At 56.5% G+C, this 27,721-nt stretch overlaps 1 protein-coding gene and 1 long non-coding RNA gene across 3 annotated transcripts; one reads left to right on the top strand and one right to left on the bottom strand.

Annotated features, from left to right (window-relative positions):
* Nucleotides 1-9,191: 9,191 nt before the first annotated feature.
* Nucleotides 9,192-14,745, bottom strand: LOC131515216 (uncharacterized). Of its 2 annotated transcripts, XR_009263520.1 has the most exons (3): nt 14,563-14,745; nt 11,709-14,229; nt 9,192-11,117 (listed from the first exon to the last, which is right to left on the bottom strand). XR_009263520.1 is itself a non-coding variant. In XM_058735953.1 (2 exons), the coding sequence occupies exons 1-2, from the start codon at nt 14,721-14,723 to the stop codon at nt 13,094-13,096; spliced, it is 783 nt and encodes a 260-aa protein (XP_058591936.1). In that variant the 5' UTR covers nt 14,724-14,745; the 3' UTR covers nt 12,470-13,093. The 2 variants fall into 2 exon arrangements, 1 of the variants encoding a protein (XP_058591936.1); XM_058735953.1 differs by lacking the exon at nt 9,192-11,117 and having other exon boundaries at nt 12,470-13,715.
* Nucleotides 14,746-16,681: 1,936 nt separating this feature from the next.
* LOC131513549 (uncharacterized) lies at nt 16,682-19,074 on the top strand. The gene is made up of 2 exons (XR_009262641.1): nt 16,682-16,915; nt 17,671-19,074. It is a non-coding gene; the product is annotated as an uncharacterized LOC131513549 (long non-coding RNA).
* The last annotated feature ends 8,647 nt before the right edge of the window (nt 19,075-27,721 follow it).

Here is a 27,721-nt window from a genome sequence, read left to right as displayed (position 1 = left end):
GCTTGGGTAAACCGCTCAGGCCCACAGCCTCGTGGGCCTTGTACCTACATCTCTATTTGAGTTTGGGTTCAGCAGGTGACAGAGGGTTTCCAGCTGGAAGCAGGACACAGGTCTCAGGAGCTTTGGTGGCCTGGTGAGCTGGTGAGACTGGTGAGCCTTCTGCGCCCTAAGAAGAGAACAAGGAGCAGTGGCTGTTTGCAAAAGAAGCACAGGTCCTTAAAGTGGATGCCTCTCCCAGCCCTGGGCTGCTCTCAGCTTCTCATTCCTTGTTGGTGCTGCAGGCAGAGCCCCTCGGGCCACACGCCTTGGGAGAGGCTCCCATCCCGGCCTCACTGCACACACGGCGCTTGGGACACAAACCCCAGGAGGAGAGAGAGGTCGCTGACCCTGGTTCAGAAGGGCGTATTCAACAGTACACATTATTCTGTATTTGGGGTAAAAGCGATACAAGAAAGCTCTACAAAAACTTCTTGGCCGTTTGAGATTTCCAGAAGATAGGGATTTCCTACCCAAGTGCGTCTGGAGCTCAGAGCCCGGGAATGGGCTGAGGGTCCTGACGGGTGACAGTCACAGCCTGCGTCTAAGGAAGCTGAGACCGTGTGCAGGCGGAGGGGGCGCAGGGGGCACAGGTCTGACGCTTCGATTTCTTCACCACGCAGTCTGAAGGGGGGCGTTGACTTGAGTGGAAACGTCATTGCAAAATGGCATTTCCTGCGATGGCCCCGCGCACACCTTCAGGGGCAGTGTTCCGGCAGGAAGGTCACCTGTCCGCAGACACCTGATCGCACAGCTGCTACAGCTGCTCCCCTCAGGCCGCCAGGCAGATGCCACGTTTCCTGCAGACTGGAGAGAAGGAGAATTTGCCCCTCGACGTAGCTTGTCACCACAGGGCCTTCAAGGCACTTGTATTAAGCGTTTGACAAAACCACATGTTCTTCTGATGCCTGCAGACTCTTAACTAGCGTGTCACAAACGCAAAGACCCCACCTCAGTCAGCTCAACCCCACAGGCTCTCCCTGCGCCGTTAAGGGGCTCTGGCTCCTTCCGAGTGCAATTTCCGCCACGGGCGGCCAGAGAACCGGTCACGACCCGAGGGCCATGACCCGTGACGTCGTGGAACCCACGTCTGCGCAGCCTCTGATCAGCCGTGGCCTGGGCCTGCACGGGACTTTGTGCTTGACGGACTTGGATTCGTGGGGCAGGAGAGAGTTCCTGGAGACAGCAGTGCATGTGGCCCGTGGCCTCTGCCCCGTGTGTCCTTCCACCCAAGTCCAGCCCAGATTCCAGCGCTGGCCTCTGTGCGTGCTCCGCCTGCGGGGGCATCGGGCCTTCTTCCCCCATCTCACGTGTGTGGTGCTCTCCACCGCCTGCCCCTTTTCCGGGACACCCCCCACCCCCAGCCTCACGCCCCCCGGAACCTCCCCACTCTCGCCTGGAGGTGGTTCTGCCGTAATCCGTGGGTCAGGGAAACGCCCAGGGTCCTTCTGCGCCACCGCCGCCTTCCACGTTCCTCCTCCCCCCTGTCGCCCGGTGGCTCCCACCCACAAAACGGCCCAGCAGGCGGCCAGTCGTGGCTGAGCGAGCCTGGCTCTCATCTAGTTTCCCGGAGGTTTGGTCTTTCGATACTACGTCTAGCAAGCTGGTGCGACATGGACACGTCTGGAACGTGTGAACCGCGGGCCTGCTTCTGCTTGCCTCGTTTTCATCCTCATTGCCTGAGAGGGCTACTCACTCCCCGATCGTGACCCGGGGCAAACGGGTCCGCTCCCAGCTCCTTTGTTTGTGGAGCGACGGAGGCCGTGTAGTGCAGCAGGCCTATTTCCAGCAGCGTTCGGAAACAGTCAAAGTGCACAAAAGACTCTTAGATGCCACGACTGGTCCTCGCTCTTGGACGTTTGGGTAAAAGCAACCTTAAGTTCCACTTTGCCTAGAGCAAAGCCAAAGGAGAGCCCGGGATGGTGCCGAGGGGGGCAGGGGCAGCGAGTGACAGCACGTGCTCTCGCGTGTGTCGGGACAAACCATCGACGGCCCGGGGTCCAGTCTTTAGCGGCCGGTGCTGACCTGTGGTGGGCGGCCGTGGTGCTGAGCCCGTCTCACAAATGCCCCTTGTTGCCCCTGCAACTCTGCCACCCGGACCCAACGCGTCCTGAGGGAAACGGTCTCAGCGAGGGGCAGCAGGGATCCGAGCCCCCAGGCTGGGGGTGCAGCGGTGGCCTGGCTCTGGCAGGGCCCCCCTGGGGTAGCATGAGGCTGTGGGCAGCTGAGGTGTGCCGCCCCCAACCACCCTCTTCGTGTTGCCCATCTCCTCGGGCGCCCCTCAAGGGGGAAGCTCCCTCAGGGCCTCTGACTCGCATGTTTGGCTTATGTGTCGGGCCAGGTCCTGAAACCTTGCTGTGCACCTGGGGGGCCTCCTGGACAGAGGGAGCAGAGGCATCCTCACCCGCACTGTGCAGACGAAAAGACCGGCCGTAAAGGGGGGTCGGGGGGGAGCAGCCAGCAAGCAGGCACCCAGGGCATCCGTGTCCCCGTGGGCTGCCAGGGCAGGGGTGTGGAGGGCTAAGCGAGGAGCAGCATCCTGGGCTGCAAGCTCGGCCTGGGGACCTTCCCCCGATTAAGGTGGAACGCTGGGATCTTGCATTTTCTTTTAGTCGAGGAGGCTTCATTTTGGACAGTTGCCACAAGGTGAATAATGGTCTCTGGTTTATGACTTCCTCATTCTTAATGCTGGTCTTTCCAGTTAAAGGCTCTGTTTTCCAGGAATTAAAATTGAAGATGTTTGTTAAAGAAGCTGATGGTCTAACTTAATAAAACCAACGCTTATAATTTAGTCATGAATTTGAAACTATCAATACGATGGCATCTGTAACAACCCTAATAGCCTTCTACAGAAAAAAAATTCAAGAAATCACAGGTAAATAAGAACGGTTTACGTTAACATTTAGGGAGAAAGGGCTGAGAATGGGAATCCGGAACCCCGGGAGTGACCGTGAAGGCCTCTCTTCCCTCCAGAAGCCGTTGGCTCCTTCCACGAGAGCACATTCACCTACCTCCCCCCGAGCGAACCCATGACTGTCGTCCCTTTTCTTTAAGGAACACCATTCAGTGCTGGGGAAGCAAGATCAGGTGGTAAATTATAAAACATTATCAGAATATTTATTCATCACAGGGTTAGGACAGGTGCCTCCCATCACAATTTGCCGCTTGAAGGACATCGATCTTAAAATTTAGGTCAATAAACAGAATTTCAAGAAAGAAAACCAACCAAAACCAGAAGGAGCCTCTCCCCGCGGGAGGCAGCAGGTGCCTGCTGGGTGGGTCCCCAGTTTACCTGTGGCCCCAGGAGAGTGCTTCTGGCCCCCCAGCTGAGGTGCAGGGACAAAACACCCATCCTCAGCGGAGACGGCCTGTGGTCGAAGGGTCCTGCAGCCGCCAGTGGCCACCCGTTGCCATGTGGAGGGGAGAGACGTGCGGAGGATGAAGAGTCCTGACTCGTTCGGAGGCCCAAGGGCTGGGAGGCTGCTGTCTGCTTCCTCTGAACCTCTGGCTGTCCGGAGCACGGGCCCACACTTGGGCTGCCTCATCTCCCGCTCCCCCGCTCCCTCCTTATCGGCAATGGGAAATGCTAGTAGAACCCCAGGTCCTGGGGCTGTTTTAATCACCATGTGTGTTAACACAGGGAAGTGCCTGGGGCACAGCCCATCACACAGCAGGTGCTCAGGAAGCTCGGGCTGCTTCGAAGCCTGGACGCCCCTGGCAGGTGGGACCTGCTCCACAGGGACCCCTGACCTTCTTCAGACTCCTGGAGCCAGCGAACCTCCTATAGCTTAGGTCTATGAAGCTGGCTTAAGTTGTTCCTCCGGAACCTGCAACCCAAATGTCCCTGATCAATATGCCGTGTGACCTGTGACATCCTGGTACGCTTTAATAACAGAGAGACTTTTGGCTGATTCGAAATGTTGTGGGTATTTCTGGAGCAGGACCTGTGAGTGGCCATTCCCTGCAGTTAGTCACTAGTGGTAAACCTGTTTCCTGAGCACATACAGGGGGTTACTTCACACCCCCGTTTATTTCAGGTCAATTCTCCAGCACATGGGTTTGGGGTGGGGGCAGGGCAACACTCAGGTGAGACGGCAGACGGACGGTTCTTTGCCCACTCCAAAGCATAACGGAATGTCCTGGAGGCGATGTGAGGTAGGAGACGAGAATTTTTTTTTTCATTTCAAAGTTGTTCTTAATTTGTGTTGGCTTCTTTGAACATTGAGCATGATTGTGGTATTTTTCTAGACAGGATGGCCCCTAGAGTCTCTGTTGGCTCCCGCCTCCTGAATTAACTACAGAGGAACCACGGGATGAGTGGATTTGAGCGGCAGAGAGACTGTGAGAAGCCAGTGGAGACAGAACTGCTGTGTGTGTGTGTGTGTGTGTGTGTGTGTGTGTGTGTGTTGGGGGGGGTCTGGACGCAGCAGTGGAGGGGTGTGGCGAGAAGCTGTCTATTCTCTGCCTCCTCCCCAGAGGGCCTCCGGTGGGGCTCTCGTATTCTCCCCTCCTCACCCACCTCTGGAGACTGCAGCCCCTCCGGAGGGCCCGCGATGCTTCTCCAAGCTCGGAAGCCAGCCCCCCTCAGAGGAGGTTTCCTGGCAGCTACGCAGGTGGTCAGCTAAGTGCTGAGGACGGAGACGATGATCCTGAAACAGGTGCAGGAAGGGGAAGAGCATTTTCTAATTCTCAACATCGTTTGGCACCAACTTGTAGCGTCCAACGCCTATTTACAAGACAAACTCTTAAACAGCTAGATAAAAAGAGCTTCTTTAACTTTGTGGAAGTTGTATGCTCCAAATCCACTGTAAGCTACTTTCTGATGAATAAAATGCTGCTTTGAAGACGGGAAACACAACTAAAACGTCCACTACGACTCTGTCTATGATGTACTGAGCACCCTTACTCACGTTGTGTGTCAGGACAAAAAGAGAGACCCAACTGTTATTTGCAAGCACTGTGATCCTTTAAATAGAGAAAACCGTCAGACTCCACAGACCAATGTATTAGAATTAGCAAGGGAACCTAGCAAATTTGCCAAATTTAAGATAAACTTACAAAATTTCGTGTTTATCCACATCAGTAACCAAGTAGAAAATAGAATAGATGCATTTACAGCCACGACCAAATTTCTAAAGTGTCTAAAGAAATAGCAGCAAGAAGTGTGCAGTCCTGTGTGGGGCACTGAGCTCTGGGAGAGGGCACAGAAGAAACCCTAAGCTCACACGAAGGTGCCCAGCGGAGGCTTGCCGGGGGTGAGTTACTAAGCCGAAGACGTTGATTTTCACTGGAAACATATATCAGTTCAAGGCAATCCGAAACTAAAAGGCCAGACTGAGTTCTACGGCTCAAGAAAATTCATTAAGAATTTTGTTTTCAGGGGCGCCTGGGTGGCGCAGTCGGTTAAGCGTCCGACTTCAGCCAGGTCACGATCTCGCGGTCCGTGAGTTCGAACCCCGCATCAGGCTCTGGGCCGATGGCTCGGAGCCTGGAGCCTGTTTCCGATTCTGTGTCTCCCTCTCTCTCTGCCCCTCCCCCGTTCATGCTCTGTCTCTCTCTGTCCCCAAAATAAATAAAAAACGTTGGAAAAAAAAAAATTAAAAAAAAAAAAAAAAAAGAATTTTGTTTTCAAAGAAAACATTCAAATTAAATGAGGCTCCTTAGACAAAATACTTAGGGTCAAGGAGGGGAGGAGAGGGAAGGAGGAAAAGGAGGAGAGGGGAAGGAGGAGGGGAGGGTTGGGGTGGAGGGGGCAGGGGGAGGGAGAGAGAGGGGAGGAGGAAGGGAGAGAGAGGGAAAGGGGGAGGGGGGAGGAAGAAGAGGGGACGGGGAAGGGGGAGAAAAGAAGGGGCAGGGAGGGACAGGGGAGGAGGAAAAGGAGGAGAGGGGAAGGTGGAGGGAGGAAGAAGGGGAGGGGAGGAGGGGGGAGGGGAGGGAGGGAAATGGTGAGAGATTTTTGTGTTACTCACCCAAACAGACCCCTTCCAACTTGTGGGTCACTACTTTAGTGTTTTTCCCCTAAGATCATTTGCTGTAGAGCAGTTTTAGGATCACAACAAAACTGAGGGGAAGGTACAGGGATTTCCCTGCCCCCACATGTGCACAGCCTCCCTCATGATCAACGTCACTCACCAGAGGCTACACTTGCTAAAACTGACCATTGTCACCCAGAGCCCATAGTTTACCTTAAGGTTTGCTCTTGCCATTCTACCTTCTATGGGCTTGAATAAATGTATAATGACACGTACCCGCCATTATGTCAGACGCGGCATTTTTACTTTTGTATGGACAGCTTTCAGTTCCTCTGGGTAAAGACCAAGGGGCATAACTGCTGGATTGTTCGGTAAGAGAAGGTGAGTTTTGTAAGGGGCCTCCACCCTGCCTCGGCCAGGGGCTGTGCTGTCTGCACTCACTGCAGCACTGGGCAGGGGTTCCTGCCTCCTGCACACTTGCACGTCCTTGAGGGCAGATGATGGGTTTGCTCACTTGTCATGTGCCCATCTTCCCTGGTGAGGCGTCTGTGATGGTCTTTGGCTCCTTTTTTAAGTCGTTTTCTTTTTGTTGAGGTAAAAAGATTTTTTTTAATGTTTATTTATTTTTGAGAGAGAGAGAGAAACAGAGCACGAGTCGGGGAGGGGCAGAGAGAGGGAGACACGGAATCAGAAGCAGGCTCCGGGCTCTGAGCTGTCAGCACAGAGCCCGAGACGGGGCTCAAACCCACAGACTGCGAGATCATGACCTGAGCCGAAGTTAGACACTTAAGCGACGGAGCCACCCGGGGACCCCTTTTTGTTGAGTTTTAAGAGTTCTTTGTATATTTTGTGTAATAGTCTTTTACCAGATACATGTTTGGCAAATATTTTCTCCCAGTTTGTGGTTTGTCTTCTCATTCATGGAGATAGTGTCTTTGCAAGAGTGTGGAGGGTTTCCATTGGAAACATCTGGAGCCATCACCACACCCAAGGTCATCTGGGTTTCCTCCTATGTTCTCTTCAGGGAGTTTTATAGTTTTGAATTTTGCATTTGGATCTATGACTTATTTTGAGTTAATTTTTTGTGAAGAGTGTAAGGTCTTTGTCGAGATTCATTTTTCCGTACGTGGACATCCAGTGGGTTTCACGACATTTGTTAAAGAGACGATCTTGGCTCCATTGTGTTTGTCAAGAGTCAGTTGAGTCTGTTTACGTGGATCTGTTTCTGGACTCTCTTTCCTGTTCAGTCTGTTCTGTGGATGCCACAACATCTTGGTCACCATAGTTTTCCAGTGAGTCTTGGAGTCAGTTACTCAGTCTTCCAGCTTTGTTCTCCTTCATTGTTGAACCACTGGCTATTCTGGTCTTCTTCTCTCTGTATAAACTTTAGAACAGGATCGTTGATACCCGCAAAGCACCTGGCTAGGGTTTTGACTGGGATTGCATTGAAGCAAGAGGTCAAGTTGAGAAAACAGACACCTTGACAACATTGAGTGCTGCTGTCCATCAACATGGAATGTTTCTCCATTTATTTAGTTTTCATCTGCTCCCTTCATCAGATCTTTGTAGCTTTCCTCATAGAAGTCTTGTCCATAATTTGTTAGATTCAGACCTAAGTATTTCATTTTTGGGGATGCTAGTATAAAACGTATTGTATCTTTATTTTCAAATTCTACTTACTCATCACTGGCATATTGGAGAGTGATTGACTTCTGTATGGTAAAGCTTCTGTATATTAAACTCGTACCTGCAGTGCTATAATTGCTTATTAATTCCAGGGGGGTTTTTTTGTTGGTTATTTTGGATTTTCTACATAGATGACCGTGTTATTTATGAGTAGTTTTATTTCTTCCTTCCCAAAGTGTGTATCTGTTAGTTCCTTTTTTTTTTTTTTGTCTTACTGTATTAGCAACGGCTTCTAGACAATGCTGAAAGGGCATGATATGAGGAGGCATGCTTGCTTTGTAACTGATCTTAGTGGGAAAGCCTCAGGTTTCTCACCATTAAGTATGATGTTAGCTGTAGGGTATTTTTTTTTTTTTTTGTATATTTTAAAACCTCAGGTTGAGGAAGTTCCTCTCTGTTTGTAATTTATTGAAAGTTTTTATCCTAAATAGGTGTTGGATTTTTTCAAACACTTTGCCTGCATCTATCATGTAGTTATGTGATTTTTCTTCTTTAGGCTGTTAATGTGATAGCTGATTTTCAAATGTTGAACCAGCCTTACTTACCTAGGATGAATCCCACTGGGTCCTGGTGGGATTATACATTGTTGGATTTTACTTGCTAATATTTTGTTGAAGAGTTTTGCATTTATGTTCATGAGAGACATTGGTCTGCATATCTCTACACACACACCCTCGTAGCATTACATTCTTATCCCCCTAAAGGCTGACCATCAGTCTGGGTGGACTCGGTCATACTGATATCCAGTGACCCCCCCCCCCCCCATCTCCATTGCTTCTAACACCACTTGCTTGTTTCTTGTCACGCTCCATGTTGGCTGTAGGACAGCCATGCTGGTTCCACCTCGCCTTTATCAGGAGTCAGCCCGCCAGAGCAGGGTTCATCTAGAGAGCCACGGGTCCCCACCTCAACGGAAGAAGAGCTCCTAGAGACCCCACAGGAGGTGGCCCTTGTCGCCCTCACACCTCATTGACTGAGCTGACTCCAGTGAGGGAGTGTGATCTTGCTGAGCGAGTCAGAACCCATTTGGGTCTTCCTGGGGGGGTGGGTGGGGGGGTGGGCGGCAGTTCATCCCTGGAGCCATAATAATTGAACTGCAAAGCTGGTTCACAGCTGTTGTGGACTGACATCAGGTTCAGAGCAGACATGTTAAAGAAGAAAGGCCTGGCCCTTCGCCCCAGCAAGGGGCGAAGATGCCTCAGCAAGCTCTGGACTGCCCCGGGGGCCTTGAGATTTAACAGGCCAAGATAGATCACAGGCTGCTGGCTTGCTTTCTTCCTGTTTTTACATTTAAATTTCAGTTAACATACAGAGCAATGTTGATTTCAGGAGTAGAATTCAGTGATCCATCACTTACAACACCCAGGGCTCATCACAAGTGCCCTCCTTAGTACCCATCACCCATCCAGCCCAGCCCCCACCCACCTCCCTCCATCAACTCTCTGTTTTCTATAGGTAAGAATCTCTTGTGGTTTGTTTCCATGTCTCATCTTTCCCCATTTCCCATGTGTTCATCTGTTTTGTTTCTTAAATTCCAGATATGAATGAAGTCATATGATATTTGTCTTTCTCCGATTTATTTCACTTGGCATAACACACTCTAGCTCCATCCACCTTGCTGCAGATGGCAAGATTTCATTCTTCTTGATGGCTGAGTAATATTCCTTTGTGTGTGCATGTGCGTGTGTGTGTATCCATTCATCAGTCAATGGAAATTTGGGCTTTCTCCATAGTTTAACTATTGTTGATAAGGTTGCTGTTAACATTAGGGTGCATGTGCCCCTTCATTCTGCACAGTGAAAGAAACAATGAGTGAAACTAAAAGGCAGCCTATGGAATGGGAGAAGATATTTGCAACTGACATATCTGATAAAGGGTTAGTATCCAAAATATATAAAGAACTTACCAAACTCAACACCCAAAAAACAAATAGCCCAGTTAGGACATGAATAGACACTTTTCCAAAGAAGACATCCAGATGGCCAACTGACACATGGAAAGATGTTCAACATCACTCATCGTCAGGGAAATACAAATCAAAACCATGATGAGATGCCACCTCACACCTCAGAATGGCTAAAATCAACAACATGAGAAACCACAGGTGTTGGCAAGGATGCAGAGAAAGGGGAGCCCTCTTGCATTGCTGGTGGGAATGCACACTGGCTGTTTCTTTCCAAGAGTGGCTGTCTTCACAGAACTTTCTCTCCAATCACTGAGCTCCATGGCTGGCCACAGGGTAGGTAGATAAAACTGAGGGGCAGCAGGTAACATCAGGCCAGAAGTCCTCCCATGTCCCCTGCCAGTCCATGTCTGTCTGACTCTCCTTGATTCTTTCCTAGCATGGGTCTGTTTTTGCTTGCACTAGTGTGTACATTTAGAGCGTCTGGTCTTAAAGGTAAGAGACTCATGCTTCCGTGACTCACCCACACTGCTCCTCAGTAGCCTGGCATTTGTCTCTGCCAAACAGTGCCTGTTGGAGGGGTGTGCCCTAACTTGCCCTCATCCTGGAGACCGCCGTGTGGGCTTTTCCAGTTTGGGGTTATTCTGAATAAAGCTAGTATGAACATTTTTCTACAAGTATTTTTGTGGACATATATCTTTATTGCTCTTGGATAAACATCTTGGATTGGGACTGTTGGTTCATAAGGTAGGTGTGTATTTATTTTATAAGAAAGTGTTAAGCTTTTTTTTTTTTTTAACATGCTGTCATTTATGGTTCTGTGAAAGACACGTGGAGTTTTAGCTGTCCAACATCCTTGCCAATATTTGGAATTATTTACATTTACCTTTTTTTTAATGTTTATTTACTTTTGAAAGACAGAGAGAGACAGCATGAGCGGGAGAGGACAGAGAGAGAGAGGGAGACCCAGAATATGAAGCAGGCTCCAGGCTCTGAGCTGTCAGCACAGAGCCCGACGCAGGGCTTGAACCCACGAGCTGTGAGATCATGACCTGAGCCAAAGTTGGACACCCAACCGACTAAGCCACCCAGGCGCCCCTGTGTTTACCTCTTTAAAAGAATATACAAACTTGGGGTGCCTGGGGGGGCTCAGTCAGTTTAGTGTCTGACTCTTGATTTCGGCCCAAGTCATGATCCCACAGTTCGTGAGATCGAGCCCTGCGTCAGGCTCTGTGCCACACCCATGTGGAGCCTGCTGGGGATCCTCTGTCTCTGCGTCTTTCTCTGCCCTTCCCCTGCTCGTGCTCTCTCCCTCTCTCCCTAAATGAACAAACACAAAAGCCACCGAAAAGAATATATAAACCATACATTAATCGATAGTCTCACCCCTCTCTCCTACCAGGCCCACCTCCGGAGCCACTGATAAGTGGTAAAGCAGTCCGGTCCCATGCTCTTCTCCCTGCCCGCCGTGGTCACACTGGTGGGGGGCTGAGGAGAGGCGAGGTCCTCCAGAGGCAAGCCTTTAATGCGGACGGAGAGGAAGAGAGGAAAATGCAAGCACGGGTCATCAGAAGTCAGACCCTCTAGGACAAAAATCAGCCGATTTATGTTAAGGAAGATTCAGATACAGGTAACAGTGTGGGCTTTGGGGTGAATGCACCTGACCTCAGATCCTGAATCCTCCCCTCACTGAGGGGTCTTCCTAACAGCCACAAGACATTCGTGAGATGAGGGTATCGATGCCAACGCCTAGTGCACGTAGATGAGGTGGGGGTTAAGTGAACCGAAGCAGTCCTAAGTTCAGTGCAGGGCCCGCACTTGGTGGGGCCGCTGCTGACGCTGCTGTTGGTACCCCATGAGGATCACAGACGGGGTTCCCACGCGCTCTGGAGGGGGTGGACTTGCCCAGCGTCTATGCCCTGCCCGCTGTGGGGGTGGAGGGCCCAGCCTGGGCGGTGACGCGGCGCCTGGAGCCTGAAGCTTGGAGCCTCGCTGCCAGTGGGCCTCTGAGGTCCCTGCACTGGGCGTTGGGCTTGAGCTACATTGGACTTGAGGATTTTGCAAGTTTGGGGATGACAGAAAACACCCCCGAGATATTTTCAAGTACTTACCTTGCACACAGAGACATCCTTTATTGTTAAAATTCTGCCACGTGTTGGGTATCTAAGTAGCCGCTTGACGGGCAGAGTCTATTCATTCTCCATAAGGGCGTGTGAGGGGGGCCCTGTCACCTCCATCTTTAGGTCATGCACAGGGACCCGGGGCCCTTGCTCTCTGATCCACAGCCATCTGGCTGCATCCTTGTCCCGGGAGGGGGCTTGCAGCTAGCAGGGGCCATCTCCCCCACTCGCTCCGAGCCTGCTTGGCCTGTCCCTGCTCCCCGCACGGGCCGTCATGAGGTGCGCCTGGACATCTTCCTCCACGGTGTCGGCTCTGGGCCGGGTCCCCTGGGTAGCTGCCCTGCCCTCCACCAGCGGGAGTCTGAGCGGCTTCCTGAGCTGGTGCCCGCTTCCTTTCTGAGGAGCCCTGCACTGGCCTCCGTATCCTCCTTGGCGGGCGTCCCGAGGCCGCCACCCCCCAGGCCAGCAGGGAGGCGGCTACTTGTTTGCTCCCTTTCCGCTCCCCTCCCAGAAGAAGCGAGGGACCAGAAGACAGGGTCTGTGTAGTTCACACTCTTGTTTACTGAAGTGGAAACAAAGGCACAGGCCGGAAGGCGCACATTGGGATCAAAGCAGTCCTGGCCCCTCCTCCCCCACCTCCAGCCGGGTCACCCTTCCCCAAACTCCTGCTGGAAACCCACCTTCCTTCTCTACCTTAGGACGGTCTCACCCGTTATGCCATACTTTCTCAGCAAGTGTGAACAAAACATATATGTGATTTAAATGTTTACTTCTTTTTGTGGCTGACAGACAAGCAAACCATCATCTTCTCAAGAGCCAGGGTCACATTTCATGCTGCTCTCCTGCTTTTGAGGCAGCTCCCCGACGTTTCATTCTGTCCCCGTCCCTTCACACATATGATTTGAGATTTCCTATGTATATGCCTTTCCCCCCCAGGGATTTCCTATTGGAATGGGGAGTGAAAATAATTGTTAAGCAGAGACAACCTATAATTGGGGGCTAAATCCAGCGATCTCTGAATCCAGTGCTGCGGCCGTCAGGGTGACAATGTTCGTGGGGAAGCTGTGGGGTCCGCACGGCTACCGAGAGGGTGGACGCTCTTCCTACCTCCCCTGTGGGAGGAGAAGCATCGCTTCGGGCAGGAAATAGGGACATTCCGCAGGTTTGAAAAGATAACCAACTTGACAAAATGATGTCAAATTTCAGACCAATCTGGCTGGGACCTGCCACGTGGGCTGGTTGGGGTGAGGGGGCGTCAGCGTCAGGAGGGTGCCAGGCAGGGCCCAGCATCTCGGGGAGCTGGTCGTGGTCTGAATCCTGGAGATGGCGGGCTGGAAGGAACAGCGTGGAGACCGGTCTGGAGCAGAGATGGCAGGCTAGAGGAGCAGGAGGGACTGGGCCACCAGGTGCTGATGCTGCTCAGACGGAGGCTGGAGTGCGGCCGCGATGGGGCGTCCGCGTGGCTCCCTCCCTTTCTCCCGGCATCTCGCAGAAATGACGTGGCAGCTGTAAGTCAAATTCTGGGCGGTCTTTCCACCTCTTGTGAATATCCTGGGGTTTCTCAGAAACATTCTTGTGACTCCCCTTCTATCCTCAGGACGTTTTCTTCTAAATTCTGGGCCTATGGGTCTGCGCTTGGCTGAAGCCACTGGTGGAGGTTGGAGGAGGAACGGCCCGAGTGGGAGGAAGGCCAGTTTGTGTCCCCGTGCTCCCAGAATGTGGGCAGCAGTCTGCCTACTTTCCATGGGGGTGCCGGGCCCGTGGGGTCTGTGCTTCCGAGGGAGGCATACCTGTGTGCTGGGTCCCCACACCCCGTGGCAGTCGGTGGCAGCAGTGGGGTTTCCCAAGTGGTCACGGTGAGCCTGACCACTGTCATCACCTCTTCTGTCCAGCTCCTTGTCCAGTGTGGGCCCTGGCGTCCAGTGTGCAAAGGTGAAGGGGCAGGTGTGTGGCGGACCAGGGCTGATGTCCCGGGGTCCCCGGGGCGGTGGCTCCCTCCTGGTGAGAAAACCAGCATCTGTCTTTAAAAACATTTACTTGTTCACCTAGTTTTTCCAAAAGTTATGCATTTCATTAGACTTTAATGGCATATAAACTATAGATAAGCAAACGGCAAATATAGAAAGCACTCAGAAATCCACTACCCAGCATAATTATTACCATTTTGTTTTGTTTCCTATGCTTGTATATACAGGTTTTCTCCTTCCAAAGTGGACATCTATTGTAGAAACCTGTAACCTATTTTCTCACTTCAAAGTCTCTTTCAATGGCATTTCTAGGCTATTAACGTTCTTCCACAACCTATTTTTTAATGGCCACGTTTGTATAATAGTCCATTGCATGGGCACAGTTTAATTTATTTAACCAGCTCCTCATTGCTGTACCTTTGGGTTATTTTCCTAACTCTTTGTAGGTCCCTGTGTCCCCGCACTGACGGCCTCTGCCTTTAAGGAGGTTGCATAGTGAGGGGGCTTGTGTCTCCCTGGAGAGCGGAGGACCCGGGGGTCGTCGCCTGTAACACACGTTAGAAGCACGTCCATGTTATAAGCAGGTGCGGCCTGACCCTCCACACCCCTGCAGGAAAGGGGCTTGGGGAGCCGCATGACTGAGAATGTCCGTGTGAGTCTCTCTAGCTCTCACTCGGATCCTTTGTGTATGACCCGGGGGTCCCCTCTTTCCGCCAACATCCCTGACCCGCAGCAGCGTCTCTGGCCAGCTTGCAGGTAGGATGAGATCTGACTTCCCACCGTCCTTGACTTGGTGGCTGTCTGACGATGCAGCGTGGGCAGAAGAGCAAGAACGGTATTTACCCCCCACTGGCCACTGCTTGTGACATGCCGCTCACTTGTGAGGATGTCCCCGATGTCCTCCCCTTGGACAGGACCGTCGGCCTACTTCACTGCCGATGACTGATGTGTCAGGCCCTGGCTGGCTGCTCTCCTGGGGTCGGAAGGGCTGCCTGGTGCTCCCGGTTAGTCGTGGGTGCACCGTGGAGACTGGCCACATCCCTGTCACCCCGCGGGGTCACATGCTGGAGGAAATGCGTCAGCTCCCCGGCCCGCCCTCCTCCTCGTGCCCTTTCCTCACTGGCCACCCCCTTCTGGGCCCTGGTCCTTTCCTGGGAGCCCCTCCCTTGCCCCAGTGGCTCTGTTAAACATGCTGGTCAGGCCTGGTCCACCTTCTGTTGCCAGGAAGGTGCAGGCCTCTGCTGGGAGCCAATTCCAGAGCGGTGAGTGGCTGCTGTACGTCAGCCTTGGCTGCTTCCTGGGGAGGGACAGGCTCGCACCAGCACTGCGGGGGGGAAGCAGGAACCTCGCCCCGAGGATGGCACACGCCTGTCTGTCCTTCAGGAACCTCGGTGGAGGACTACACACTCAGGCCCACACCTCCTGCGCTTCGTCGTGTGAAGTGAGCTCCTCTGTTCCGGGCCCCCCGGTGCCGCACGTCAGGGCCACTGAGACTCAGGCCTGCCCTCAGGGAGCTCCGTCTCTACCGGGGCAGGATTCACGTGGGGCAGAATTTCCCAGAACCTCTTCTGCTTGTGCGAAACCGAGGCCCAGAGGGTCTGGCGACCTGCTGGTCCCCTCAGGTCTGCTGGCCCTCGGGCTGAGCTGCCTGCGGTGAGGACACGTGGGGACAGGAGCTCGTCAGCCAGGCAGGGGTTAAGCGCCGCGGCTGGGAAGAGGCGCCTTCCTCCCGGGCCAGCAAGCTCAGTGTTTTCTGTTCTAAATATGGACAAGGGAGACGGTTATTTTTAGGAAGCAAATGGTAATGATTAGGGCTTTAAGATTCAAGTAGTGATTTAGTCATAAAAGCTGAATTCACATGCTACAGAAAAATAGTCTTTTCCTCTCGTTGATGATAGGGTTCCTTCAAGTGCAGTAATTGTTTGTCTCCTTATGAATGCACAACAGACAAGGGCATGCGATCAGTCTCCGCCCCGGGCTCGTTCTGGAGGACCAGGAAGAGGCTGTAGCCATTCAGCGCTGAGGGCGGGAGGGGGCGGCAGGCGTCCCGCCCCCCGGCACCCCTCCCCGCCCCGATGTCCACCGCAGGTGCTGGTCGCATCCGTCCCGACCTCAGCACACGGAGCCCGTACCTTTTGGTTTGGGCTCTAACAGGAAGCCTGCACAGGCCTCCCTGTGTGGGCTCGCTGCTGCCCCGAGCTGAGTGCTCTGTGCTGAGTCGACCGTCAAAGGCTGTGTGCTCAGGGGGCCTCGGTGACTGTCCGTGACTCGAAGCTTAGGCCTCCTCCCTAGGCCCCAAAGAGCATCCGCCCCCCCAGAGTGCTGGTCAGGACCAGGGACTTGGTGAGGGGGAGGGAAGGGAAACCCAGTTCTCTCTGAAGAGCAGGGCCCTGACAGCCGGGTGCTCTGTCCCCCTGGGGAGGCTTTCGGGTCGTTGGGGGAGGGGCCAGGCTCGGAGGGTCCTCGTTGCCTGTGGGGCAGGGAGGCAGGGCATGGGGTCCACCTGGGCTGTAATTCACCTTGGGCACCCCCCCCCCCCAACCTTGGTTACTCTGGATGGAGTTCAATTCACTCTCACCTGTTGCCCAAACGAGTCCTACATGCGTGATGTGTCTTCTTATCACAAGCAAGCCGGGAGTCTTATAGATGATGTGCTGAGAAGCGCAAATAACCCAGGGGAGATTTATACCATTCCTGTCGTTTTTCCTGTAAGATGTCGTTTTTCCTGTAAGACCTGCATTAGCAGGTCAGGCCTGTGGCGGTCAGCGCTGGGCGTTACCGACAAAAGAACTAGTGCCCAGGGCGGGCCCTGAAGAGGGAGCTGGGAGGTGGCTTCTTTCAAACAGATGTGCAGGAAGCTGGGCCTCATGTCCATGCGGGGGGGGGGGGGGGGGGCCCGGCCCCAGGACAGGGTTGCCCTGGAGCAGGCCTGGAGGTGGTAGCTCTGGGGCAAGGCTGGGCCTTTGTTTCTTTTTTTTTTTTTTTTTTTACTTTTTTAAATCTTTATTTATTTTTGAGAGATAGCGTGTAAGCAGGGGAGGAGCAGAGAGAGTGGGAGACACAGAATCGGAAGCAGGCTCCAGGCTCCGAGCTGTCAGCACAGAGCCCGACGCGGGGCTCGAGCTCACGGACCGTGAGATCATGACCTGAGCCGAAGTCGGACACTCAACCGACTGAGCCACCCAGGCACCCCAAGTCTGGACCTTTTGAGAAACAACTCTTGGCCTTCAGGTGGGCCCCCTCCCTGCCCTCTGGTGACCTGGGGGCACTGAGGACAGTGGCGGACAGATCTGTGCACACCTGAGTGTGAGGCCAGCCTGGCTCTCTGAGGACCTCATTCTGGAAGGAGCAGTTTTCCCAGAAGAAGAGGCCCCACAGGCAAGGGGAGGCAGGGGTGCGGTCAGGGAAGCCCAGGGCCCGGCAGGGAAACACCTGAGGACACAGCAAAGCAACCCAGGGAGTGAGAGCCCACCAGCCAGTCAGGGCCTCTGCCCCAGGACCCCCGAGAGTCCCCTCCTCCACGCCCACGGGGCCCCAGCTAAGCTGGGTGCCCGGGTCTGTGCCCGGCCGGGTGGGCGCTCCTGGGGTCCCTGCTGCCCAGCACAGCCTCCCTGCATCGCGCACGGCACAGTTTGGGGGCCATCGCATCCTGCTCAGTGCCAGTGACCCTTGTGTCCTATGAGATTATTTTATAATCCACTAGATTGCTCCATAACCCGACTAGCTTACCTCACAAGAAGCTAGGTTAGGGACAGTGGCTCCGGCCTCGCTCAGGGCACAGAGGTGCTCAGCGAACGCCCTGGGTTTCGTGGCTCCGGCCCCGCTGTGTTCTCCGGCAGGCTGTCTGACCGCTCGGGGCGTCTACAGTTTCCGCCGCTGAGTTGCTCTGTTTCTGAAAGGGCGCGGCAGACGGCGTCTGTGGGGCTGCAGTGGCTAACGGTACTAACGGTTTTGTGTTTTGTCTCTTTGGTGACCCAGGCCTGCAGCTGCCCTCCGGGGCGCCCGTGGCCTCACACGGCCTCGCGCGGCACATCTGCGCTCGTTTCCTCCGGGGGTTTATGCCGTGGGGGCCGGAGCTCGCCTGTCTCCCAGGGGCTCCCCCGGGACAGCGGTCCCCATTGCACGGTGACACCCTCTGTGTCTCACTCCCCCCGACGCCAGCCCGGCTCCTCGTTGGGAAGGAAGAGCATGGAACAGAGGTGGCTTCGCTGTCCAGTCTGGCGCGTGTGAAGGTCAAAGGTCGAGTTGAACAACACCAACCCTCACCATGCGGGGCAGACTCGATCACCGGTCTGCACGAGGGACAGACCTTGCCGCTGGCTCTCGGGTCCGCGGACGGCTCCTGCTTCGTGGCGGTGGTGGCCACTGCACATTCAGTCCACAGACAGCGGGTGTGTGGCCACGCTTCCTCCTTGTATCCCACGTGACCCAGAGGGGACACTGGCCGGCAAGGATGGACGTGCAGCAAAGGAGACAGACTGGAAGTTCTGGGAGGCACAGCCGGCCATGGGCGGGGAGACTCTGGACGGCTGGGAAGGATGGGAGAGGGTCACCGACAAGAACAGTCCGAAGCTCTCCCGGAAGAAGGGGCTCTGCGGACAGGGCCAAGGGTCCAGCCTTGGGAAAAGGCCACCGTCCCCAGGCCGCGCAGACCTCCCGTGGGGGTGGCGGGCGGGTGGGAAGCCCACAGAGGCCTCTGGGCCGTGCCGACTTCGGGTCCGAGTCAACCTCAGTATGAATCTCCACTCTGCCACCGGCCAGCTGTGTGACCCCGAGGAACGTCCTCGGGCTTCTTAGACCTCATCCCAAGTGAGGCAACTAACATGTGCATCTATAACACCCCCTGACGTGTGTTGGTTGGTGACTGAACGGTGATGCGTGTGAGGCAACCAGCACCTAGTGTGTGTTCAAGACGTGTCACGTCTCCTCGCCCCTCAGTGCTGCCGTCCTGAGGAACACCCGGGCCCCCAAACTGGACAGCTCTCTGCTGCGTTTAGCCCATAAATCGTGTCCCCGGTACTGTGTCTCTTCAACGACCTTCTGTTCACCTGCTGAGCTGGGGGAATGCCCTCAGAGCTGTCGTCTCAGGGAGCCCCGTCGGGCTTCTGGGAACCTGGCTGCAGCAGGGCGCGATTCTAGATGGTGGGAGGCCAGGGCCTGGGTGGGGAGCGGGGGGGCCCGGTCAGGCGGGTTAGGGTTCTCCGGTCCCAGTCCGCCCCTGGGAGAGGACGGTGTGTCCCAGCCCGGAGCTGGGAAGGACGGTGTCGAGGGCACGCCTGGCACGGGTCACCTGCCGTCGTGTCGTTCTGTCTGAGCCCTGTCTCCTTGTTTGTAAAAATGTACTCAGGGAAGTTGATATGTTAAATAAAATATATGGATGCTATATTAGAGGCACTCAGTGAATATTATTTGATCTGAAAAGAGTTGATTTTTCATGAAGATTAAGAGATCAGGGGTTGGTTGAAAATACCAGTCCTGTCCATTCCCAACTTCAGATGTCCTCAGTCACCGTCTGTATTGCACAAGTTGTACCACGGACTTAAACCCATTGGGACAGGCCCTTCCTGGGCCCAGGTCACCGTGGGGCCTTGAGGAGGCTAGAAGGTACTAGAAAAGTCATCCCTGAACAGAGGCCTCTCCCTCTGAAACAGAATTACAAAAGCACAGAAAGGGGAGAGGATTCTGTGTTAGCAACAAGGTCTTCTGGAAACATTGGCAGGCTTTCTGTCATTTGGGTGTGTGGGGGGCATGTGGTAATGTGGGGTGCAGGCGATAATGTGCGGTGCAGGTGGTAATGAGGGGTGCGTGTGGTTAGGTGGGGTGCATTTGTGGCCACGGAGAAGGACAGCGGGAGGCCTTAGGCTGCATTTGTAGTTCATCAGGCTGGGACTGGGAAAGCTTGGGGCTCAGGTGTGAGAGGGACAGCCAGGGCTGCAGCGGGGAGGGGGAGCCCCTATTTCTGAACCAAAGGCAAATCGGGGAGGCGCACTCTGGAGCCAGCAGCACCTGCCTGGGCAGCGGGGGAGGAGTCAGAAGCTGTGCCACATTCCGAGGCAAGTTCTCGACGTCCCTGGAAAGCTGGCTGCCTCCACGAGTGGTCCCAGGGGAATAGCGCACGGGGACAGGGGATCCTGCCTGCGATTCCCCCCCACCCGGCGGGGGGGGGGGCGCAGCCAGGGGATCTTCCTGTCTCCCTCCTGCTCACTTTTTCGTGACTCCTGTAGAGAAAGGTGTTCCTCTAGTTTGTTAATGGCCTGCTTTCTGGAAGCACTGAAGACGTCGCCCAGGTCTGGGCGGGGGCGTGTTTGTGGGGACCCTCTCAGGTCAGTGTGGGTGTCCAGGACGAGCTCACGGAGCCCGCCTCAGGACGGGCGCCCATCCTCGGGACACAGAGGCCTGGGAGCAAGGCGTTTGCAGAGAGTGTTCCTCAGAGCCACCCTGAGCCTGTCAAGTTCCGGGAGGCTCTTAGCCTGCAAGGGTCGTGAGGTTGGAAGCTGGAGCCACACCCTCACGGAAGCTCCCTGCCGGTGACAGGCACCTTGCCTGTCCCCTCCAGATCCCCACTGAGGTCTGTGTCAGGCCACACGGCTGCCCCTATCCCTCAAAGCGCTTAGCTGAGGCCTACGGCGGGACCCCTTGGGGCCTGCAGCTTTGGGGCCATGGGCCTCGGTGGGGTGCACCTTGACGCAGTCCCCGTGGAGCTCCCGCCAGGCTGGGGGGATGGTCTCAGTCCCACATGGTGCTCTGCAGGCTCCGGGGCCCCCGCCCACTTCTGTCTTCCTCAGCCGCCGATGCCCGGGCCGTAGCGCCCACTGTGGCACAGACACTGCCCAGCTAGGGGCAGAGGGCTTTTACTTGGTGGTGGGTGTTTTAGGAAGGTGCCATCCTGTGAGCCGCACACCAGGCCCGCCCCGTGGAGAGGGCTGGTGGCTGAGAAGGGGGGGCAGCCAGGGGAGCCTCCGCTTGGTCCTCCCCCCCACCCAGAAGCGAGACCCCGCGCTCCCCAGTTCACGAGTGCCCAGAGAGAGAAGGAGGGAGCTAAATCATGGAATATTTTCACAGACGCGTGCGGATGTGGTGGGATATAAAACGAAGAAGGTGTGTTTTTTCAGACTGTTTGATGTTAAAGGTTGCAATCAACTTTGCAGAGGCAGGGAAGTCGTGGAAAAGGCACAGCGGAGACGCAGTAAATTTTGTTCAGAACAGGAAAAAGAGCAGTGCGATGGGAAAGCCGATAATGGGAGAGAAAGAAAGTCTATTTCCTGTCCAGTACTATCAGCCTCGGCACAGAGCTGGAGAAAACGGAATCTAGAAGCAGGACAGTCGTGATAAGAGCACCAGGCAGCTGGGGGCCGGCTTCACGCCGGAGCCCGAAGGACGCGCACGGACCAGTGGTGACGGACGGGAAGTACCAGGAAGGGAGCGGGTCGGGAAGCCACGGCGGGGCAGAGGGTGACATAAGCGCACGGGGGCGGGCACAGGAGGAACCTTCTGAGAGCGGGTGGGGAAGGGGCCCTAGTGCGAGAGCAAACACAGACGAGGCAAGGCCGGATGCAAAAGACAGGTCGGGGTGGGGGGCAGAGAAGCCCTCGAAGACTTTGGGGGTCTTCCGCTGCGATGGTGTCCGGAGCGGAGGGTGAGGGATTCGAAGCCAGCTCGCTGCCTGCTTCTGTCCGGGATTACACAGATGGCAGAACTCCCCATCCGTAACGGCGAACCTCCCCCAGGGACGCACCAGACCCAGGCCCTCCGGGCTCAGGCCTCTGCCCCGTGCACTCCAGACCCGCATTTCCCACGGAGGTCCCCGCTGTGAGTGTGTGCCCGGCCCGGGGCGTGCTGCTGACCTGGCAGACGAGGGGTCGCTCAGGTCGGGTTCGCCGAGACACGGCTTGCAGCCCATCACGGTCCCTGACATTGGGGGGGGGGCGGGGGAAGCCCGTGCGGCAGGGAGGTATGGGCGGCCCCTGGGACCGCGGGTGGCCTCCGGGGCCTCCAGCCGCAGCCAGCAAGGGGCCAGGCCCCTCAGCCTTGCAGCAGGGAAATGAACACTGCCAGCCCAAGGGACCTGGAGGGGTCCTTCTGCAGTCAGGCCTCAGGATGAGACCCCAGCCTGGAGACACCAAGACTGCAGCCTTGTGAGTTGGGCACCCAGCTGAGCCCTGCCCAGACTCCCAACCCACGGAACCCAGGTCCCAACGTGGCATGTTTAAGCCACTGCCTGTGTAGTAATTTTTTACACAGCCACAGAAAACTAAGGCAGGCATCCCAAGGCCGCACTGTGTAGATCTCAATACAGGACATCCCCCCGAAGGACCCGGCTTTCCTTAAATACCCATCACACCTCGGTCATTCTTGGATTTACATAAGCAATTCTGACATGCAGGAAATGAGCAAGAGCGTCTGCTGAATGCCATGAGGCCACGGGCTCTGAGAGCGACCTCCACTTGTGACGACGGAGGGCCATGCTCCCCAGGTGTGAGCTTTTAGACTTCCGTTTCAGCTGACTTCTGCCCAACCGCCCCCGCCCCAAGTCCTGACGGACTCACACTGAGCCTTTTTCTCTCTGGAGCGAAAGATCTGGCCTTGGTCACCCGCCTTCATCGGCATCTTCTCCTGTAGGCCTTCCCACCGCGACCCCACCTCCTCGAGAGGACGTGTGGGCCTCTCCCTTCACGGCTCACGCCATTGTTGATTCTGAATAACACGCGGGACTGGTCCACAGTTTGAAGAGTGAACCAGTTCCGTTCTCTTCAGTGCAGCAAACTCTTACTTCCGATGGGCTCTGGTCAGGAACCGGGGTTGATCCGGGACAGAAGATGAACACGATGTGGCTCTGGCCTCCAGGGCTGAGTCAGCTGGGGAGGGGTGCGGTCCTCCACTCGCCTCCCTCCACTCGCCTCCCTCCAGCCTCCGCGACGCCTGCGTCACCCGGCTCCCTGCTATGTGGCACTCTGAGTGCTCTTTCGTTTTTGGCTTCTCCTTTGAGCAAACTTAATGGTGTCCTCAAACTGCGTTGCCAACCCCAATGTCCTAGTCCACTCTGTCCGGGACCAGGGCCTGAGGCAAATTATAACCCACCTTAGCATCTTTGTTTTATAAGGCAGCTCTCAGGGCGCCTGGGTGGCTCAGTCGGTTAAGCGTCTGACTTCGGCTCAGGCCATGATCTCACGGGCTGTGGGTTCGAGCCCTGCGTCGGGCTCTGTGTTGACAGCTCAGAGCCCGGAGCCTGCTTCCGATTCTATGTCTCCCTCTCTCTCTGCCCCTCCCCTGCTCACACTCTGTCTGTCTGTCTGTCTCTCACACAAATACATAAACATTAAAAAAAACATTTATAAGGCAGCTCTCACCTTCCCAGGGGGAGTCCCACAGGACAACAACAGAACGTATAGTGGAACAGCGGACACGTGGGGAGCTGCCCTCCCAGCCAGAAGGCCGGCGCTCTGGCTGTGTGGTCCCGGGGGACACTGGGTGGAGGCAACAGCAGGCGCAGAATCGCCCAGAGAAAGGTCGACTGGGAAGCACACCCACTGCCTAAATGTGGTGAGAACCAAGAGCTCCTCCAGGGCAAGGAACACGCGCAGGTGCTTTGTGGGGGGCGAGGCCACAGGAGCAGAGACGACCCCAGCGGCGGGGCCTCCTGCCTGGGGCGGACGCCCTACCCCTCCACCGTCCTGGTCTGTCCCTGCCCGGGTCCAGACTGCCGAAGCATCAGGCGCAGAGAAACCGCTCGGGGTCTCCGCCTTGGCAGGCGGCCGATGTTTGCGGGTGAGCGTGGTCGTTCCTGTCAGCCCTTGGGCCACAACGGTGGACGGGGCCCGGAGCACTCGGCATTATGGGTAATTGGGAAGGTGACCTGGAGGTATCAGGGGAAGAAGGTGATCCAGGGTGCGGGCCTGGTTTCATGGCTTCTGTGGGCCAGGGCGCCTGGTGGGGCGGCAGGGGACATGCGGGCAGTGGGGAAGCTTGGACCAGTCTGGCCACAGCCACGCAGGAGGTTGGAGGGGAAGCTCAGGCTAGTGCAGTGGCCCAAGGTGGGTCTGGGTAGGAAGACATCACTGGCCAGGGGACATGAGCCAGGGTTTCCCTGGTTGGCCTGTCATGATGTGGTGGTCATCCTGGCACAGGGCCTGGGGACCACACAGGGTCACCTCGCACGGGGCCTGGGGCCCGTGTTGGGTCACCTCACACGGGGCCTGGGAACCATGTTGGGTCACCTCGCATGGGGCCTGGGGACCATGCTGGGTCAGCTTCACACGGGGCCTGGGGACCACGCTGGGTCACTTCACATGGAGCCTGGAGACCACACTGGGTCACTTCACGTGGAGCCTGGGGACCACGCTGGGTCACCTTGCAAGGGGCCTGGGGACTATGCTGAGTCAGCTTCACACGGGGCCTGGGGACCATGCTGGGTCACCTCGCACGGGGCCTGGGGACCATGTTGGGTCACCTTGCGTGGGGCCTGGGGACCACACTGGGTCACCTCACACGGGGCCTGGGGCCCATGTTGGGTCACCTTGCACACTAGGTCACCTGGCATGGGGCCTGGGAACCATGTTGGGTCACCTTGCATGGGGCCTGGGGACCATGCTGGGTCAGCTTCGCACGGGGCCTGGGGACCACGCTGGGTCACTTCACGTGGAGCCTGGGGACCACGCTGGGTCACCTTGCAAGGGGCCTGGGGACCATGCTGAGTCAGCTTCACACAGGGCCTGGGGACCATGCTGGGTCACCTCGCACGGGGCCTGGGGACCATGCTGGGTCACCTCCCACGGGGCCTGGGGACCATGCTGGGTCACCTCCCACGGGGCCTGGGGACCATGCTGGGTCACCTCCCACGGGGCCTGGGGACCATGCTGGGTCAGCTTCACACGGGGCCTGGGGACCATGTTGGGTCACCTCCCATGGGGCCTGGGGACCATGCTGGGTCAGCTTCGCACGGGGCCTGGGGACCATGTTGGGTCACCTCCCACGGGGCCTGGGGACCATGCTGGGTCAGCTTGGCACAGGGACCTGGGGATGATGCCAGGTCACCTCAGCACAAGGGCATGTCTGGGCTGATCCAAAGAGACCGTTGTATTGTGCATCCCTGTCCCAGGCAGGGGAAGGAAGTCACTGTCCATTGTCATGAAGAAGCCAGTGACATCTGCAATACTAATTCTTAGTTAACAGACTAGTTGGCCAAAATGAAACGCAACCAGAAAACACACAGAGGCGGGGCACATCTGCCGTGGACCCTTGTAGCGCAGCCCCCCTCCAACGCCCACAGACACGGCCCCGGCAGTGCTGAGTGATGCGAGGAGGGAGAGGGCAGCCAGCCTGGGTTGGCTGTGCACAGGGGGCGGGTCACCCGCCGTAGGGTGAGTGTCCCGGGGCCCGGAGCCCCCCGCTGCCCGATGGGGAGGTGAGGGTCCTGGGGCACCCGTGTCTTGCATTCACTCCAGTGGGCAGGACTGGACACAACTCACCAGGAGGGCAGTAAGCACTTTGCCCTAAGTGCACACGAAAACTTCCAGGGCACGGGATTGGACACTTGTGACTGTTGCCTCCCATCAAGGGGCACATCTCCCTTCTGGTGGTCTGCACGTCTGTCTGTCTGCCCCCTCGCCAGGCAGAGTGTCTGCAGGTACAGCAGACCTGCTGATGGGATATCTGGGTGGAGCCCCGTGGGTCACTGAGCCGCTCAGGCTCCCCTGCAGTTTCCCCTGTGGGTTCCTCTGCGGGGTCCCCTGTGGGGTTCCTCTGGAGGGTTCCTCTGCGGGTCTCCTCTGCTGGTTTCTCTGCGGGTTCCTCTGCGGGGTCCTCTCTGGGGTTCCTTTGTGGGGTCCTCTGTGGGGTTCCTCTGGAGGGTTCCTCTGCGGGTCTCCTCTGCTGGTTTCTCTGCGGGTTCCTCTGCGGGGTCCTCTCTGGGGTTCCTTTGTGGGGTCCTCTGTGGGGTTCCTCTGGAGGGTTCCTCTGCGGGTCTCCTCTGCTGGTTTCTCTGCAGGTTCCTCTGCGGGGTCCCCTGTGGGGTTCCTTTGTGGGGTCCTCTGTGGGGTTCCTCTGGAGGGTTCCTCTGCGGGTCTCCTCTGCTGGTTTCTCTGTGGGTTCCTCTGCGGGGTCCCCTGTGGGGTTCCTTTGTGGGGTCCTCTGTGGGGTTCCTCTGGAGGGTTCCTCTGCGGGTCTCCTCTGCTGGTTTCTCTGTGGGTTCCTCTGCGGGGTCCTCTCTGGGGTTCCTTTGTGGGGTCCTCTGTGGGGTTCCTCTGGAGGGTTCCTCTGCGGGTCTCCTCTGCTGGTTTCTCTGTGGGTTCCTCTGCGGGGTCCCCTGTGGGGTTCCTCTGTGGGGTCCTCTGTGGGGTTCCTCTGGAGGGTTCCTCTGCGGGTCTCCTCTGCTGGTTTCTCTGCGGGTTCCTCTGCGGGGTCCTCTCTGGGGTTCCTTTGTGGGGTCCTCTGTGGGGTTCCTCTGGAGGGTTCCTCTGCGGGTCTCCTCTGCTGGTTTCTCTGCAGGTTCCTCTGCGGGGTCCCCTGTGGGGTTCCTTTGTGGGGTCCTCTGTGGGGTTCCTCTGGAGGGTTCCTCTGCGGGTCTCCTCTGCTGGTTTCTCTGCGGGTTCCTCTGCGGGGTCCCCTGTGGGGTTCCTCTGTGGGGTCCCCTGTGGGGTTCCTCTGGAGGGTTCCTCTGCGGGTCTCCTCTGCTGGTTTCTCTGCGGGTTCCTCTGCGGGGTCCTCTCTGGGGTTCCTTTGTGGGGTCCTCTGTGGGGTTCCTCTGGAGGGTTCCTCTGCGGGTCTCCTCTGCTGGTTTCTCTGCGGGTTCCTCTGTGGGGTCCCCTGTGGGGTTCCTTTGTGGGGTCCCCTGTGGGGTTCCTTTGTGGGGTCCTCTGTGGGGTTCCTCTGGAGGGTTCCTCTGCGGGTCTCCTCTGCTGGTTTCTCTGTGGGTTCCTCTGCGGGGTCCCCTGCGGGGTTCCTCTGGAGGGTTCCTCTGCGGGTCTCCTCTGCTGGTTTCTCTGCGGGTTCCTCTGCGGGGTCCTCTCTGGGGTTCCTTTGTGGGGTCCTCTGTGGGGTTCCTCTGGAGGGTTCCTCTGCGGGGTTCCTCTGCTGGTTTCTCTGCAGGTTCCTCTGCGGGGTCCCCTGTGGGGTTCCTTTGTGGGGTCCTCTGTGGGGTTCCTCTGGAGGGTTCCTCTGCGGGTCTCCTCTGCTGGTTTCTCTGCAGGTTCCTCTGCGGGGTCCCCTGTGGGGTTCCTTTGTGGGGTCCTCTGTGGGGTTCCTCTGGAGGGTTCCTCTGCGGGTCTCCTCTGCTGGTTTCTCTGTGGGTTCCTCTGCGGGGTCCCCTGTGGGGTTCCTTTGTGGGGTCCTCTGTGGGGTTCCTCTGGAGGGTTCCTCTGCGGGTCTCCTCTGCTGGTTTCTCTGTGGGTTCCTCTGCGGGGTCCTCTCTGGGGTTCCTTTGTGGGGTCCTCTGTGGGGTTCCTCTGGAGGGTTCCTCTGCAGGGTTCCTCTGCTGGTTTCTCTGCAGGTTCCTCTGCGGGGTCCCCTGTGGGGTTCCTTTGTGGGGTCCTCTGTGGGGTTCCTCTGGAGGGTTCCTCTGCGGGTCTCCTCTGCTGGTTTCTCTGCGGGTTCCTCTGCGGGGTCCCCTGTGGGGTTCCTTTGTGGGGTCCTCTGTGGGGTTCCTCTGGAGGGTTCCTCTGCGGGTCTCCTCTGCTGGTTTCTCTGTGGGTTCCTCTGCGGGGTCCTCTCTGGGGTTCCTTTGTGGGGTCCTCTGTGGGGTTCCTCTGGAGGGTTCCTCTGCGGGGTTCCTCTGCTGGTTTCTCTGCAGGTTCCTCTGCGGGGTCCCCTGTGGGGTTCCTTTGTGGGGTCCTCTGTGGGGTTCCTCTGGAGGGTTCCTCTGCGGGGTTCCTCTGCTGGTTTCTCTGTGGGTTCCTCTGCGGGGTCCTCTCTGGGGTTCCTTTGTGGGGTCCCCTGTGGGGTTCCTTTGTGGGGTCCTCTGTGGGGTTCCTCTGGAGGGTTCCTCTGCGGGTCTCCTCTGCTGGTTTCTCTGTGGGTTCCTCTGTGGGGTCCCCTGTGGGGTTC

This window comes from Neofelis nebulosa, chromosome 6, assembly GCF_028018385.1.
Source record: "Neofelis nebulosa isolate mNeoNeb1 chromosome 6, mNeoNeb1.pri, whole genome shotgun sequence".
Classification (NCBI taxonomy): domain Eukaryota; kingdom Metazoa; phylum Chordata; class Mammalia; order Carnivora; family Felidae; genus Neofelis; species Neofelis nebulosa.
Note: the sequence above shows the minus strand (reverse complement) of the source record. Positions and strands in the feature narration are given on the sequence as shown.